The sequence below is a fragment of the Anoplopoma fimbria genome, chromosome 8, assembly GCF_027596085.1.
Source record: "Anoplopoma fimbria isolate UVic2021 breed Golden Eagle Sablefish chromosome 8, Afim_UVic_2022, whole genome shotgun sequence".
Lineage (NCBI taxonomy): Eukaryota > Metazoa > Chordata > Actinopteri > Perciformes > Anoplopomatidae > Anoplopoma > Anoplopoma fimbria.
Genome location: NC_072456.1, coordinates 21,273,990 through 21,289,601, shown reverse-complemented (window position 1 = coordinate 21,289,601; position 15,612 = coordinate 21,273,990). Strand labels below are relative to the sequence as shown.

General features: G+C 40.3%; 1 protein-coding gene across 1 annotated transcript in view; it reads right to left on the bottom strand.

Moving 5' to 3' along the window:
* The window catches only part of slc44a5b (solute carrier family 44 member 5b), a 34,358-nt gene that overhangs the window by 4,818 nt on the left and 13,928 nt on the right, over nt 1-15,612 (bottom strand). The window contains exons 2-20 of the mRNA XM_054602278.1: nt 14,401-14,449; nt 10,361-10,434; nt 8,787-8,871; nt 8,390-8,474; nt 8,169-8,282; nt 7,127-7,187; nt 6,917-7,040; nt 4,956-5,039; nt 4,667-4,779; nt 4,341-4,472; nt 3,994-4,093; nt 3,783-3,875; nt 3,174-3,261; nt 2,296-2,558; nt 2,038-2,132; nt 1,847-1,950; nt 1,651-1,724; nt 1,266-1,336; nt 678-766 (exon numbers count right to left, since the gene is read on the bottom strand). Of these exons, the coding sequence (XP_054458253.1) occupies nt 678-766; nt 1,266-1,336; nt 1,651-1,724; nt 1,847-1,950; nt 2,038-2,132; nt 2,296-2,558; nt 3,174-3,261; nt 3,783-3,875; nt 3,994-4,093; nt 4,341-4,472; nt 4,667-4,779; nt 4,956-5,039; nt 6,917-7,040; nt 7,127-7,187; nt 8,169-8,282; nt 8,390-8,474; nt 8,787-8,871; nt 10,361-10,434; nt 14,401-14,449 (1,898 nt within the window). The remainder of the gene's footprint in view (nt 1-677; nt 767-1,265; nt 1,337-1,650; nt 1,725-1,846; nt 1,951-2,037; nt 2,133-2,295; nt 2,559-3,173; nt 3,262-3,782; nt 3,876-3,993; nt 4,094-4,340; nt 4,473-4,666; nt 4,780-4,955; nt 5,040-6,916; nt 7,041-7,126; nt 7,188-8,168; nt 8,283-8,389; nt 8,475-8,786; nt 8,872-10,360; nt 10,435-14,400; nt 14,450-15,612) is intronic.

Here is a 15,612-nt window from a genome sequence, read left to right as displayed (position 1 = left end):
TGACCATAGTAATCTATGCCAGACGTTTGCAGAGACAAACTTCATCCCTCACACTTTACTTTACACCAGAAAGTGTGTGTTCTCTCTGTTCTGGGGACAGGTGAGGTGTAAGACATGATTTTATGGAGGATGAGGAAATAAATCAGATCCCACTGCCTGGGCCTACCTGTCTACCTACCTTCATGAAAATGAGCAGAGTCGCCAAGATAGAAACTACTTATTATAAATACGTTCTAAATTGTTCAATTTAATCAGTGCCATGCGTTGCAAAAATGTGACGAATGTAAAAGCATAAGATAAGCTTTATAATTAATAATGCTATTTTTTTTATTAAATAATTTTTATCATCATGCAATATCAAGTGACAAAATCAGAAGAATTTTAATACATTTGCCAAACTAATGCTATCTCTACAGTTATCTAAACCAAACACATTTAACAGGTGAAGGCTGAGCTAGAGACATAACATAGAGGAGAAGATTTCCGCTTTATCAAAAGGAAGGTTTTGAATAAAACTAAACACCTCCGAGTGTCTGGATAAAATCTTTTGTGTGCACAGTGAATAGTCCAGGTCAGAATACAAACCTTCCTCTACCTCCCAAATAAACTTGATTCAGTCTTAGTTGTTATTGCTGGGACAATTACTCGTTAAAAAGCCCAAGTTTAAACTTCCTTACCAGAAGGGGGACCCAGGAGTAATTTAGGGACGGCACCTCCTGTTGAATGATTGGTATTTTACGTGTGAAGAAGAAAAATGCAAGAACACCTGGAAAACATGAAAAAAAGAGTGGCAATATCAATTTTTGTCATGTCTTGAAATGGTTAATTTATAAACCTCTTTATGACCAAACATAAATACATAAGTCATTCTTGGACTAATCAACCAGGACGGTATCCGTCAGCAAGCAGAACAAATCATGCTAAAAATATTTTTAAAAAATTGGTTGAAAGGGGAAAAATGAAAGCACAGATACTTGTTCTGCTACATTTAGATCAATAAATCAGACATTAGTGAAACCTAAGGACAAATAGCTCAATATTTTCTGGGATTAATTTGACATCCCGTTAATAAATGTAAGAGATTTAATAATTTAACACAGACCAGAAGAACGGCCTTTGCATCAATAAATTTCAACTTGAGTGGAAATAGAGTATGTGCACAGCAGAAAAAACTGGGAGTAAGACGATTCATCATCCACCAAATATTCAGGAGGAAATCTCATCTAGTCTGTCATTTCACAGACTGCGTGTGATATGAAACTCACCAACACTTCCTGAAATAAGCAGTTTCCCCAAGAAGAGCAGAAAGTCTGTCACCTTGTCCAGGACAGCCACCCTACAGAGGAGGCAGAGAAAAGCCAGGAGGAGGAGAGACAAAGACACCAGAGAAACAGAGAGAGAGCAATGTCACACACTGAGACATAGAACAAGGAAATACCATTCAATACACGATGAGGAGGCTAATAAGGAAAGATTTTCTGCTTGAAACACACATGTCATGATTGTTTCACAGATATACATAAAGAAATTTACAAATCTTTTTTTCTTAGCCTTGCATAGTTAATGTGTGTGTCTCAGCTGCAAGTAATCTGTACTCTGACCTTTTTTTAAACGCACGGATCTGACATAGAACTAAAAGAAAGGCCTTACCGAATAACGTTCCTCATCAAGAGGAAGAAAGCATCCTTGGAAGAGGTGCAGAAGTTCTTTCCATATATTGCTATCTGTTGGCGATAGAAAAGTAAAGAGTATTGAAGCACCGAGGAACAAGCCAAGCAAACTAACAACTGAACTACAAACAGATATTTGCAACAAATAAGTCCAAAGCAGGGGTTTCTGAACTCACCATAATGTATGCGTTTCTGTTTATAAACCTGATGAAATGTTCCAGGCACCAGAAGCAGCATTTGAGGCAGCAAATCACGAACCGAGTACATGCGTTTTGGGAACCTGGGGGAAACATCATAAACCATCAACGTCATGTTTAAAATAACCATTCAATTGTATGAGGTTTGTGTTTTAAGAGTCACAGTTTACCTTTCAGTTTGTGGTCAAGGTACTCGAAAACAATTCGGATCATCTGCACCACAGTGAGGATCAGAGAACCGAAGGCAAGAGAACCTGTGTGGTAACTGTGACACGAGAAACCAAATGGTTTAACAGACATTTGAACATTTGCGTAAGGTTCTTAGCCTATCCAATAGATGCTCTCATTTAGAAAAAGCAGTGTCCCAAATTCATACCAAACTATTTAGGGCTAAAGAAGTACATTTGTAGCCTGGTACAGCTCCTTACCGTATGGCTCGGCTAAAAGAGGAGTAGAGGGGGCATGTAGGGATGTCCTTCGGCTTCTTCAGGGCCCAGTAATAGGATGCGAAGGCCCCGGCCAGGGTGCACTGGCCCAGCGCGATGGTAAAGTTGACCAGCCAGAGGAACACAAACAGGTTACACAGGTGGAGGACCAGGATGTAGCGGTGGTACACACTTTCCCCACCGTAGAAGGCAAACAAGCACTGTGACCCGGGGCACGCTTTGGTGATGTTGGACTGACTGAAGGTCTGAAAGAAAGCAACAGATTTGTTTTTTGATGTGTAGTCGGACAAGAGTACTGTGATCTCGCATATGCTTCAATATTTCTGTTACTCGGAATTCATAGCAAGACAAACTACTCAATCACAGAAAAAGAAAGTCGTGCCACTTTTCTATTCTTGGCTTTTTTCTCCACTATACTTCACTTTTGAATGTTTATGAATAATTGTCGCTAATGTATGAGGTAGTGCTGCATTTGTTTAAGGTTGTGTGATCACATAGCATATAAAAGCTTTTCGATTTCAAATTAGCTTAAACAAACCGGGGGGGGGGGGGGGGGAGCAGGCTGGATGATGAATAACATTTGTCAAATAATCGGTCTTAGCTTTCAGCTACTAATGTGAACTCTATTTACATTAGAGCATTAGAGATTGATTCTAAGAACTCACTGCCAGCTATCAGATTTTACTTGTAGGCAATAAGAAAAGCTATTACTTTCACTATGTTTGATGACAGTCTGATCACAAAGTATTCACAGAGCAAGGAGTGGTAGAGAAATGACGAGGATACAAAAATGAAGAATGAGTGACCCCAGTATTTCTCCATGAAATGGACTTCATTGTGTAAGAGAGTAGAGGACTAACCTTTGGACTGCATGTGAGGTTGGCATACTTGCAGTTTTCATCAGCAGGTGTGACCTTGTACACTGCATTACCCGATGATGCTAAGAAGCTGAGGACAAACTAGTTAAGGGCAACACAAGGGGATATCTTATCCGCACAGCAATCACTGACTGCTGATAAAATAAGAGTCAGTTTTGTTATAATACTCCAAATGTAACTGAACATACACAAACAAAACCGGCTGTATTTTATCCACTTACACAAGGTCATCTCGTCCATCCAGGCATGACAATGCTAGGTCTGCGTTAAATGATTCACTGAGAGACAAGGGCACAAGCTTTCTCCCATTTTGCTCTTGCTTAGAAAAACAAAAAACCCAAGTGAAAGTAGCACTATCCATTTTCCATTACTATAAAATTCAATTCAATTCAGTTTTGGTAGCCTGTCATCAGTGTGAATGGGTGAATGATATGTAATAGTACAGCATAGGTTATTATATAAGATCTTGTGGATAATGTTAATGAACTTGATGTAGTGTGTTTCTACAGTAAAACCACTGCAGACTATATTAACGTAGCATAATTCTCTGAGTGAAACAGTTCATCAATGTTCCTGCAGCTAGAAGGATACACTGCTGTGACGGCCCAGTAGGCGATGCAGATGGCCAGAAGGAAAAAGGTGATGATGGGGTAGAAGAGAGTGGACATGATGTAGCTGATGGCCCTAGAAACAAAAAAAGATCAAACATCTTCTTGAATCGTGTTCTATTATAAGAAATAAAAATGTCAAACACTATTTCATTTTTAAGGAGTCAACGGAGATTCAATCTATCGGTACTTACTTGCTTCCCTCTTTCAGTAAAGCAATGGCGATGCGCAGCCTCGTCCTCAGAAATATCAGCATAACCACAACGATGGCCTCAATCACAGAAAGAGAGATCACTACAATAGAAAAGATATGTTTCATTAGTAGTCAGTGCAACAAATATGTTTTAACATGTCAATTAAGCATTAAAAAAGTTACATATTTGTAAAAAACAATGACTATAGGGATGGAAAATGTTATTCATATGATTGTGGTTGATCAAAACTCAGCAGGACGAGCATTGCCCTGAGGTCATAAGTGTTTGGTTTTACATATTCAAATAGAAAGAGTGAAGCAAATGCATGGGAGTGCATAAAAACATACTGAAGACGAGCCACGTTTGGCTGAGCTGAAGATAAATGCTGAAGTCTGTGTGGAAGCCGATATCAGAGATGGTAACATTAGCACCTGGCCTCCCGCTCAGAGTGCTGTACTCCCAGTAGCAGTGCCAGATACCTGAGAGAAACAGAGGGAAAGATGCAACAGATGAGGTAAGACCAATCTAAATCTGCCACGGTTTGCCATGACAACAGCACTGCTCATGTCACGATAGGCGAGGAAGTGAAATGTAAAAAACATCTCCAAACATGTGCACAAAGTCTACAGTAGCCACTGGTAATGTGAGGCAACCGTCTATGGTGAATACTCACCGAAGCCGACCGCAGTGATGACACCAACGATGATGAGCCACAGGAGCACACCAGCAGTGTAGCGCAGCAGCAGGATGAAGACCAGACTGACCACCATGGTTATCACCAGACCACTGCAACAACACAGACATATATGTACTGGGTACTGACCAGTATTTGACAGGCAGGACAGTAGGAATTATTTGCAAGTAAGAGTTACAGGGAAAGAATTCATAATAAGTTTCAGCATGTATTTCACTGATGGGTCAGAGGAGCACATAATCCATTCAGAGAGTGAAAACATTCTTACACGAGGATCCAGTCCCAGGAATTTGCATAATCCTCAAAGATCTTCATGCCAACTTCTTTGGCATTCAGCAGACTGGAGATACCTCTGTGATGGAGTAACAAGGTGAGATGGGAAGAAGTGGGAAAGAGAAGAGATGCAAAAAAAAGGGAATTTAATAAGGACCAAGAGAACGACTGTGGCAGGTTTGTGATACTGCTACTAAAAATGTGTTTACTACTACTCATCTTTGATGCTCTTACGATGAAACAAAGATGGATACAGTTTAAAAATGGCTTTTGATATTCTCAGCTTTACGAGTTAATTATTGGGTTATGAGGGTCTGGAGAGAAATATTCTAACTTTAATATCAAACAGCCACAAAACATTATTAGTGTTACTGAAGCGCTATGGTGCAATAGTTCCTTTGGTATTATGGTAAATGGTATAGCAGGGTGTTACTGAATGTGATACAGAGGGGCAAATAGTGGAAGAGCACTTATTAATGGATGTGTCAGATCAGGAACCCAGTTATTTATATTCAGAGTACAGGTTAAGTGTTCGATAACAAACTAAGTGCATCCAAAACTCAGCATAACAGACTCAAGATAAATTGTATTGGTTTTTTTTATCTGTTTTACTTAAAAAACTCAAATGACTCAATCCTTTTTGATATTTTAACTTAACCTTTCCCTGTGCAAAAAAACAAATCTTAACCAAAGACAAATGTTTGAGCATAAAACCAAACACGTGTCTCGTCAGTGCATTTAAAAGAACTCTGGTAATGAAGATCAGAAACAGACTTTGATGTTGAGATCTCCACAGGGAGAATTTAACTACAAGACTGGTAACACAGTCAGAACATTGCTACTGCAAAAATGTTGACCGCAGAGACACTGCCCTATGACTCAGATAAATATCTGAAGTACAGACAGAGGAGGGAGAGAGGACAAGCTCACATTGCTACGGGACAAACACAACGCTGAAAGTTGTTCTGAAACCAAGCATTAAATGAAGAGCTGTTGTTCAGCTCCCTAAAGGTCACTGAAACCATGTTTATCGACACAAGTTTGGATCATATCCAGGACTGTTATGCAAACCTGGATTCATATCTAGATCCAGGGAGAAAACCAAATGACCACCAGGGGGCACCACATCACTCTCCATGTTATCTGACACCAAAAGTAGTAGATGACTGGATGTTTTGAGGTGGATATATATGCCACAAACAATCGTATGAATCTGTCCTAATTCCTGTCCACCGCTGCAGGTGGAGGGAAGCAGGAACGGTTTGTTTATAATGAAGAGGCGGGGTTAGTCTACAAAAAGCTACTGGCTACAGCGGAGGCAAAGTTAAAAAAGCCATAATAAATCATTTTTTTGAAACCTTTCCACTCCTTGCTGCATGGCCGTTACTTGGCTACGAAAAGAAAAAGCATTAAAAGCACATTATCTTTAAAGTTCAATCAGGGCAAACACAAGTTGGTCACAGCAAACACAGAATCATGTATGTTTTAATATCAGCTCACTGGTTTAAATACATGATTTCTCTGCTTATCCAACGTTTGAAGCTATCCCAGCCATTAACACGGTGATGGCGTAGATCTACAAAGCAGCTATCGAAGCTCGTAGGTACACCTGAAGTTCTAATCTTGAACTTGCGGGTCAGATGCATTTTCATGCAATAGACATGCAAAACGACTTTGAATGTGTTTGGACACATTCCTGGGCATCAGTGACATGCCCACTTGTCCTACCCTGTAATATCTGTCCAGAGCTCTCTGGGTGCAGAGCGGGCAGCCCTATTGACAGTACAACAGTTTTAAAACACTTAATTTTACAAGGGGAAAATATTTATATGTATTCTTTTACTATAGTTAAAATGCCAATTATCAATCTAATGTAAAGTACTTTTATGTTTTTTCATAACTTAACTGGTTGAACAACAAGGATAAAGATTCACATTGCAGGGAAGCAGATCTTACTTGGCAGCATCTTTGAGGTCGTTGACACTTCTCCTGTTATTGTCACCGTCTTTGAAGATGGTCTGATTGGCTACAGTTAAAATTCCATTTCTTGTAATGAAATCAGGGAAGCACCGCTGAAGGACTGAAACACATTTCTTTAGTGGCCCGGCAAACAGATAGTGAGCTATTGTGTGTTGTTGTGATTACACTTATTCAGGTTTTACTTACAGGGTCGGCTTGGCACGATCATAGATGGGCAGTCTTCATCGCGTATGACTTCTGCAACTGACTGAAAGGGAAATAAAGGAGATGGCACAACAATTGAAAACAAGATATTTATCATAGTAGTTATTATCGTTAGAGACGGAGTGGAGCACCTTTACCATTTAATGAACTGATCTTTCTGTTTTTTTTATCGGAATCCATCTTTAGGTTTCTGTAATTTTCGAAAATCTTGTGTGCCTGGCTGCCATTTTTGTTCGGGTAAACAATGACTTAAATTCACACTTAACAATAACATAAACAACATAAATTCACAGTTTCGTCTTGTATGTTTTACAAAAATTTAAATAATACCAATTTTCAGAATTACAATCTCACTTCATGCAGTGAGCCTTGGTATCAATATTATCATTATTCCTGAAGACCAAATTTGGATTGAATCCTTTCTGATGTAACGCTGTCATACTTGGGATGATGTGGGAAGGGAAATCAGTGATTCAGTTCTAACAGTATGGCTGAGCTGTTAGGTGCTCCCACACGCCACCTCACTTTCTGGTCCTTACACACCACCGCGCCTACGTCACCGTCACTGAACTGCTGCCAGCCGACAAAACGGGGCTGTGATGTGCATCAGCGGCCGCTAGCTCACTTCCGGCCGTCTCTCAGGGCACATCCAAATGAGCTTATCATTAAAAACCAATCTACAGATAAAAGTGATGAAATCTCATGATGGATTACTTTTTTGTGTTGAGAAGCTTTTCTTGTACAATTAGATTTTCCAAAAGTGGGTCTAAAGCAGAAGAAGGTGTAAACTCTTTTAATTTAGAACCCCTTTCTGCCTGAATCAAATTCTGAGGATGAACATTTCCGAGACCTGCCCAAAAGAAATGACAAACTATAATACACACATACCTGGGTGTCACACATGAACTGGTCTCCAAAACAATAGCGAGTGAGCACTGATTCCAGACGTGACATAGGGTTTAATAAATATATTTTCATCTAATTTGCAAACACACAAAATAGACCGCTAACCACTGTCTCTCACCTTACTGCCAATCTCAAAGCCCGGCTTGCAGAATTGCTTGTAGTATTCCCAGGTTTTGGTATTCCTTGCATCCAGTAGAGTTGAAAACCTGTCAGGGCACTTGGAGACGCAGAGCTGGGGGGAGACAACACATCCTCTTAATGAGAAAGCCCATCAATCTTGCATAATCAAGCGTGGAGGACAGGTTGGTGAGGAACACAGAGCTTCGTTCAGTCTCTTACCTGGGTTGTAGGGCACTGGAGGTTAATCAAAACTGCAGGATTGGCACATTTCAACAGGTTGAAGTAGAATAATATGGCTTTGTTTCTGTGGAGACAATTGGTGACGATAACAAGAGGAGTCTGATTAGAAGGATTCAAAAGACGGAGAATCCAGTCCATTACTGCAATGTCTTATCAGCAAGTATTTAAACACACACTCACTCAGAGAGAGAGGGAGAGAGAGGGAGAGAGGGAGAGAGGGAGCCTTGCAGTACAGCCTGCCATAATTAATCACAAACTATCACTGTGCATTGTGGTGAAATCCTTATGTAAATTTAAAGATAACGACGGGAAGCTGACAAATTGGGGAACATAATTATTCCAGTGTACAGTCATTTAAATATATTTTTCCACTCACGCATTGGGGGTGTTCTGTTGGCCACAGAACTGGCCGTGGCTGTCGGTTGGATAGACGACCTTCCTGGGGTCGCCATGGATCCAGGCTGAAAACACAGCACAGCACAATTTCAACACGTTGAACCACACTAGACACATACTCCTGAAAGTGTCATCGTTCTACCTACTGAGGAACACAAGGCTCTCTTTGGTCTTAAATGACACATGCTATCAGTTTGGAATGTGTGTGTGTGGAGTAAGTGTGAGAGCTTGTGTTTTTTTTTATGTATCAGCTACCTTAAGACATGTTTTTCATTATTATTAGGTACAGCGGGGTCAAAGAGGGTCCTATATGAATCAAAAGGAATCAGATCTATAAGTGCACCAGGCCAGGGCCACATCTTTTAGTGGACTAACCAAGAACAATAAGCAACACAATTTAAAGACAACAACAGAAATTTATTTGGGATGTAATTATGTTAATGAAGAAGACACATCTACACAGATGAAAAAATAAACAAATCAACCCATCTAATTTGTTTTGCTATGTTTTTCTACCCTGAAATTCAATTTACTAAGCAATTCTTGTGTTTCATTTGTTTGCCCAACCTTAACAACAACAGGCCTTTTACCTTACCAGTCAATGATTTCTGAATGTGAAGCAGTACAACAAAGACAGTCTAAAAGTCTTTGACACATCAAGGATGATGAAACTTTACAAATGATACAGATAGAACAGTTCTTCAGCTGATTTCCGACAATGGAAGTGTGTATTTGACATCACATCTATTGTCGTGGCTCCTGCTCTTTTTAAATCAATGGGTAAACAGTGACTCCTTCCTATGCCCAGATTGAGATGTGACTCCACTGACAACAAGCTGACAATAGACGGCACTTTGGTGACAGCATTGGGATTTCATTTCCTCCCTATTGATGTTTATCATATGTATAAAAGAGAGTGAACAGAAATGTGCAGTCAGGTGTGCTGGATAAAACAGGATATGTGTTCTGCATGAGAAAGCAGTAAAGAAAAGTGGCAGATTGTGGAAAAATGATACAGTGAAATAAAAAGTAGAGAGAGGAAAAAGCCAAGAAGATTAAATGGAAAAGGAAAACTTGAGGCAAGACAGAAAGAAAGATAAGCCTATTGAGAAGATTCACTGTACTGGATGCAGACAAAGTGGACTTTGTCACACTCAAGTGGACTAGACAGAAAATGTGAATGAAATGAGAGCCAGAGAGACTCAGTGGTCATTCAGTTAAAAAAAAAAAAACATACAAGCTGCGTGTTGTGGTGAATCTCCCACTTATTAAAAAGACTAGCCCATTCTCTGGGGGAGCTGCATTTCTCAACTCCCACGCAAGTTCAACAATCAGACATCTTGTCAAATAGTACCACCATGAAATTATGAATAAATCAAACAAAGAAAAAAAAAAACATTTTATTTTCTCCTTAAGTGCATCCTGTTGAGTAGAGCAAGCCCATTTAGTTTGTGGTAAATTAAGACAAATTATTGTCACAGGCAGACTCTTTCACCATATCAAATCCTGTTTGTGTGTGTGTGGTTGTGTGTCATTGCAATGTGTCAAACTTACCCACAGTGCCCAGAGCGATGTAGCCAAGGATGACAACGATGAAGATAACACAGCAAACCACATCAGTGCAGCTCCTGGGAGGGGAAAAAAAAAGTGTGAAAAAAAAAAAAAAAAAGATGAGTGACACCGTAAAGATTGAAGAAAAAAAAAATATGGCTTTTTATAAATGTTTGTTTTTTTTTGAATGCCTTTGTCCAAATCATTAACGTGAGAAAAAGACATGTACACTTGTATGTTGATTGTGTGTTTAACCATTTCGTTGGTGGTAATCATGACAGAGCTGCTGTATGGCAGGTGAGTATGTGAACCAGGTATAACTAAGTGTCATCTGTATACTCTGTTTACAGAGAAACTGTAGTGGAGGTCTGCTGACTTTCTAATGAGACTCTGAATCTCCCCCAGAGTTAACTGTCCCACAGGCACAGACAGCTATTTGAAATGTGCCTCTCTCACAGCATCCTCTGCTTGCTAGTTTTAAGCAGCGTCTCAGAGTCTCTCTCTCTCTCGCTCTTCTTCTTCTTTGCTGTCTCTCTCTCACAACAAGCTTTCTTCCCCTCCTTTCCACTCTGAGAGAAGCTGTCAGTCCAGCCTCTTCTTAGCCCTCTTTTCAAAACTATTCATACTAGGAGTACTGAGCCCAGCCTTGAATAAAGCCAAGCTCAATCCACTGTGCCCAGTAGTCCCATACAAAAGGACATGCATAGGCTCCCTCTAACACCATACGCGGCACAAATTGACTTGAGATCCTCATCTCCTCCAGCTTTCAACCCTTCTCCTCTTTCATCCAGAGGAGTGAAGCCAATGTCAAAAGGAGCCCTGTGCTCAGAGATGTGACAGTGTTTCCTCTGTGTATTTCTTTGAAGAGTGGATTGTCCTTGTTTTGTATGCAGCATGGTTACATGGTTCTATACAGGGTACTCTTAAGCCTCCAAATACAATTTCATGATCAAGCAGCAGACAGTGAAGAGAGACCAGAGCACCGATGCACACAGATCAACCCATGCAAAGAGGGATAAATATAGCTTAAAATAAACTCTTATTCATGTATATTACAGTAAGATGGAAACATGAAACAAACATGACTATTTAAACTGTCTGCTCAAGAGTAGCCTCTTAGAATCAGTTAATAAATAACCAATTAGGGTGAGCTTTGTAATTAAAGCTTGCATTGCAAATGATCCCAGCCTGTTTATAAGTTTAAGAGCTACTTTTTATGGTCCTGCGTTAATAACTGCAGTAAAAGTTGCAATCTATGTTAACAGGCTGCTGTGGTAGACTGGTTTGCTCTGAGCTTTGCAATATAGAAGGGTTGGGAGTGTTTTCTGTCCCAGCAGGGCTGCTAATTCTCCTCGTTTCTCATTTCAAAATAGGATGACTCCATTATCACTGCTCTCATCTGAATTACAGAATTAGTATGGATACCTGCAAATTCAAAATATGATATCTCGACTCACAGACTTATGCTTTCTATCTCCAGGCAAACATCCCAACATGAGCTGAAACCACCAATAACTGACACTGGAAGACAAAAGACTAAACAAGCAGTTGGTTGCCATATGAAATGAGGCTTAGGGACTTGGTGTAAACCATTTTTTTGTTTGTTTGTTTCTTGGAAAAGCACAGTAATTATTTTTGGGAGATAATAAAGAAACAAAGGCCGCAAGTGGGCACGGCTATGCCCGGGGAAGACAGCTACAGTTTTACACCGGCAGTGAATATGAGGAGTATAATAACCACCTGACACACTACAAGCAAAGCTGTTGCTGATATTGTGCATATTATTAACAAAGAGAGACAAGGGAGTACTATTTCATCACATTCAAAAAAAATAAAAAAAGAACAAGGGGAAAGGCTGTCAGGGTTGCCATGGCAATGGTTGCATTCCTTGTCTTTGAATCCCTCTCCATCCTTTTGCTGGAAGATAAGTTAGATATCACTCAGCAACACATCATAGATGATTAAAGGGGGAGATCTGAGGGGTGGGGGTTTAAATCCCACATTGCCTCTCCTACGCCGTTATATGTTACTGTAGATCCGTCTGCATTATTAAGACAAAGTGCACACAGCACCAGGGTGCTAATACAAAGTCACCCTTTGAAGCACGAAAAAAAGGTGAGTGTTGAAGGGAAGCCGACGAAGTGAGGGGAGTGAAAACAGCTCTGCTTCATTTTCTTATCTCAGAAAAGCAGGCCAAATCCAAAACTGCAAATCTATTTGGACCCCGACCTGGCCCCCTTCAGATCTGAAGTGGGACCAAAGGGACCAAAGCATTGCCCTGCTTGAGTACTGAACTGGGAACGCAGTGCTGCTTTGAAAGAAAAAAACCCATCAGTAATGGAAGTTATGTCAAAGCAATTAAGAAACTTTTGTGTAAGTGTTATACATTTGCTGGACTGATATTCTGAGAGAGCCAAGGTGACACAGATGGCAGCAGAGCCACAGATTAGCATGGGTTCCATTGTGGTGTTAATCTGCCAGCCTGCCATGCTTCGTAACAGACATTGACAGGAAAGGACATTTGGAGGGTCAGATTTGTACACTACAGGGATATTTCTCACGGTCATTAAGTCAAGAGGGATTTCTCTGACAAACACAAGCCTCCTTTAAGTAAGTTGTCTCACATGCTTTGGTGGCCGGAAGCAACTGATTTGTAGTTCAATTGGTTTGCGAGTTACTACATTGTAATATACGGTTGTGCAGTTGTGGCTCCTCTGTGGATATTTTGGACACAGATTATATGTGTGTATTTTTATTGTCCCAGTTTGAATGAACACTACTCTGTGTCCACTTCTGTGTGTCCTTTAGAGGACTGCTCAATAACCACAGATATGGCTACTTCATTTAGGCAGCGAGCTTGCATGAAAAAACAAGACGACCACAGAGTCGGTTCTCTCCCAGTTCTCATTAAGAAAAGCCTCTGAGCCACAGAAACATCAAAGTATCCATGGTGCCTTCACCCAGCTGTAGCAGTGAAATGGGCTGGAGAGGGTGGGATAAAGAGACACAGGAGGACTGAAACATGCTTTCACAGCAGCCTGCCAAACTGACGTTGAGCATAAAAGAGATAAGAGCCTACATTACCTCAGAAAATGATTAAATCATCAAAAAAACAAACTGTGGTGACACCCTCGAAGGGGTTTTTGGCTTTATTTCAAAACTCTGCTCTTCATTGTGCAAGGAAATCAGGCTGTCATAAAATGTAGATTTCATTTTAAATAATTCTCAATCTTCAGTTTTTAGTTCTGCAATTCTTAACGAAGATCACATCTGTAAAACACCATCATTGTCAATCTTTTTTGGCATATGTGAGCTCACTTTCTAAGTGCCTAAAGTATCAAACAAGTTGCCGTGTGAATCAATTTATGACATCTTTATTAATCCATTTTCAATATATTATATAGAAATGTTGGCTTCGTAGAGTAGAATTGTAGCCCTTATGAGGCAGATAGTAGGCTGCGTTCATCAGCTGCATCAGATGCTATCGTGCTTCGGGTTGAAAAACCTGCAGACATCTTGATGCAATAGCCGCGGTGATGTGTGGACTACATCTGTTTGTGTGTATCTGGCTGGTTAATAGTGTGTGTCATTGGGCTAACTCCAGCCACCAGCTTGACTTATGGCCATTGATCTGTGTGGTGGAGTGGAGAGAGCTGCCAACACTCGGCCTCAATCTTTATTAACATGGCATGACAAATGATCAATCTATCAGCGCTCCGACTTGGGCGTGTACCAAAAACATTATACAATGGACAAAAATCTATATACACGGAAGACAGTGACAAGTAGTTAAAGGGTCAGACCACGAGTATATTCTAACATTTTCTTACAAAGTCATAGCGATATGTACATATACACATATAGTTTTAAATGTATTTAAGTTTTGAGGTATCTGTCTGGGATTTCTGCCGACATGTCTCTATTTGTAATGCAGTGACTTAAATGTTCATTGAAAGTATTATTAGTTATTATTATACTGCTACATTGTTAGATGCAACAACTGTCAATCAAAAGGTGGTGGTGATGTTGAGTATGTGCAGTACCTGTTATGAACCGGCCCTCTGAAGTTTGGGTCAAACTTGCGCGGCTCACCTGGAAGAAAAGCAGAGTAAGGTGAGACTAGAATGTAATAGAACAAATATAAAAATTGACAACATATACTTTACTAGTAAAGTGCATCAGTAAAGTTAGCCTGCTGTGATATTCAAATGGACAGGACAAACTAACAAGGCCATTCCACAGCGCATGTCTCATAGCAGGACTGCGGTGAGGATCATGATAAGGTAAAGCAATACAAGCCAAAACAATGTAGCTAACACAGAAATATAATGAATAATTTTAACAACTCTAAGGCCTGAGCCAAACAGCGTATATGGGTCACAGTGAGGATTCCCCAATTGACCCGGCAAAGTGAATACTGAACCACTGTAGCAAGCACCATCAGTCACCCGAGGGGATAACTCCGACGGCATGCTCTCGCAGGTATGAGGAAGCATTTGCATTCATCACTGGCTTCTTCTTCGGTGCCCAGGTAGTCTCTGGCCCAGCTGAAACTAAGTATGACGTGACTGAGGGCCCATTAATCACCACACATGGAGCGTAATATCTCCAAGCAGCTGGGGCAGATTTAGGGGCAGCATGAGTGGGACTATCTCCCATCTGCCCATTCTCCAAAATGATCCGGTCGAGAGACGATCAACTCAGCCCTGTTTCTAAAAGTGTGAGGAATGAATGTACTGTAAAACTGTCCTAAATCTAACAGGCACATAACCCTTTTATTTCTATCAGCAAAGACGATTAAAAGACCAAAGCCAACAGCAAATTTATCCTAATAACAAGTATTGGCTGTTATTGATGTGGATCATGCTTCCATCCCTTAAGGCTCCGTAATTATCCAAAAACTATTAAAAGCACATTAAAAAGCCATACTGTTGGACTGGGTGATATAATATTCCACTACAATCAACTTGGCCAGTGTAGTTTGTCTGGAAAAAGTCCACAACTGTAGTTTTGATCCTGAATATGCTTATAAAGTTGTGTGTGCACTGGTTGTAAAACCGTGAATACATTTTTTTTGGTGCATCACAACCCCACCCGACATGATTCTTGTCAGTAACTGCACTCCCGGCATTAAAATGATCACATTTTTGGAAAAGTAAAAGCTATTTTAGAGAGAAACAGACAGAAGGGTCTGAAATATGCGTTTGAAGGATGGATCCAGGATGTGAATTCATGTTAAAAAGATAAAGATAAAA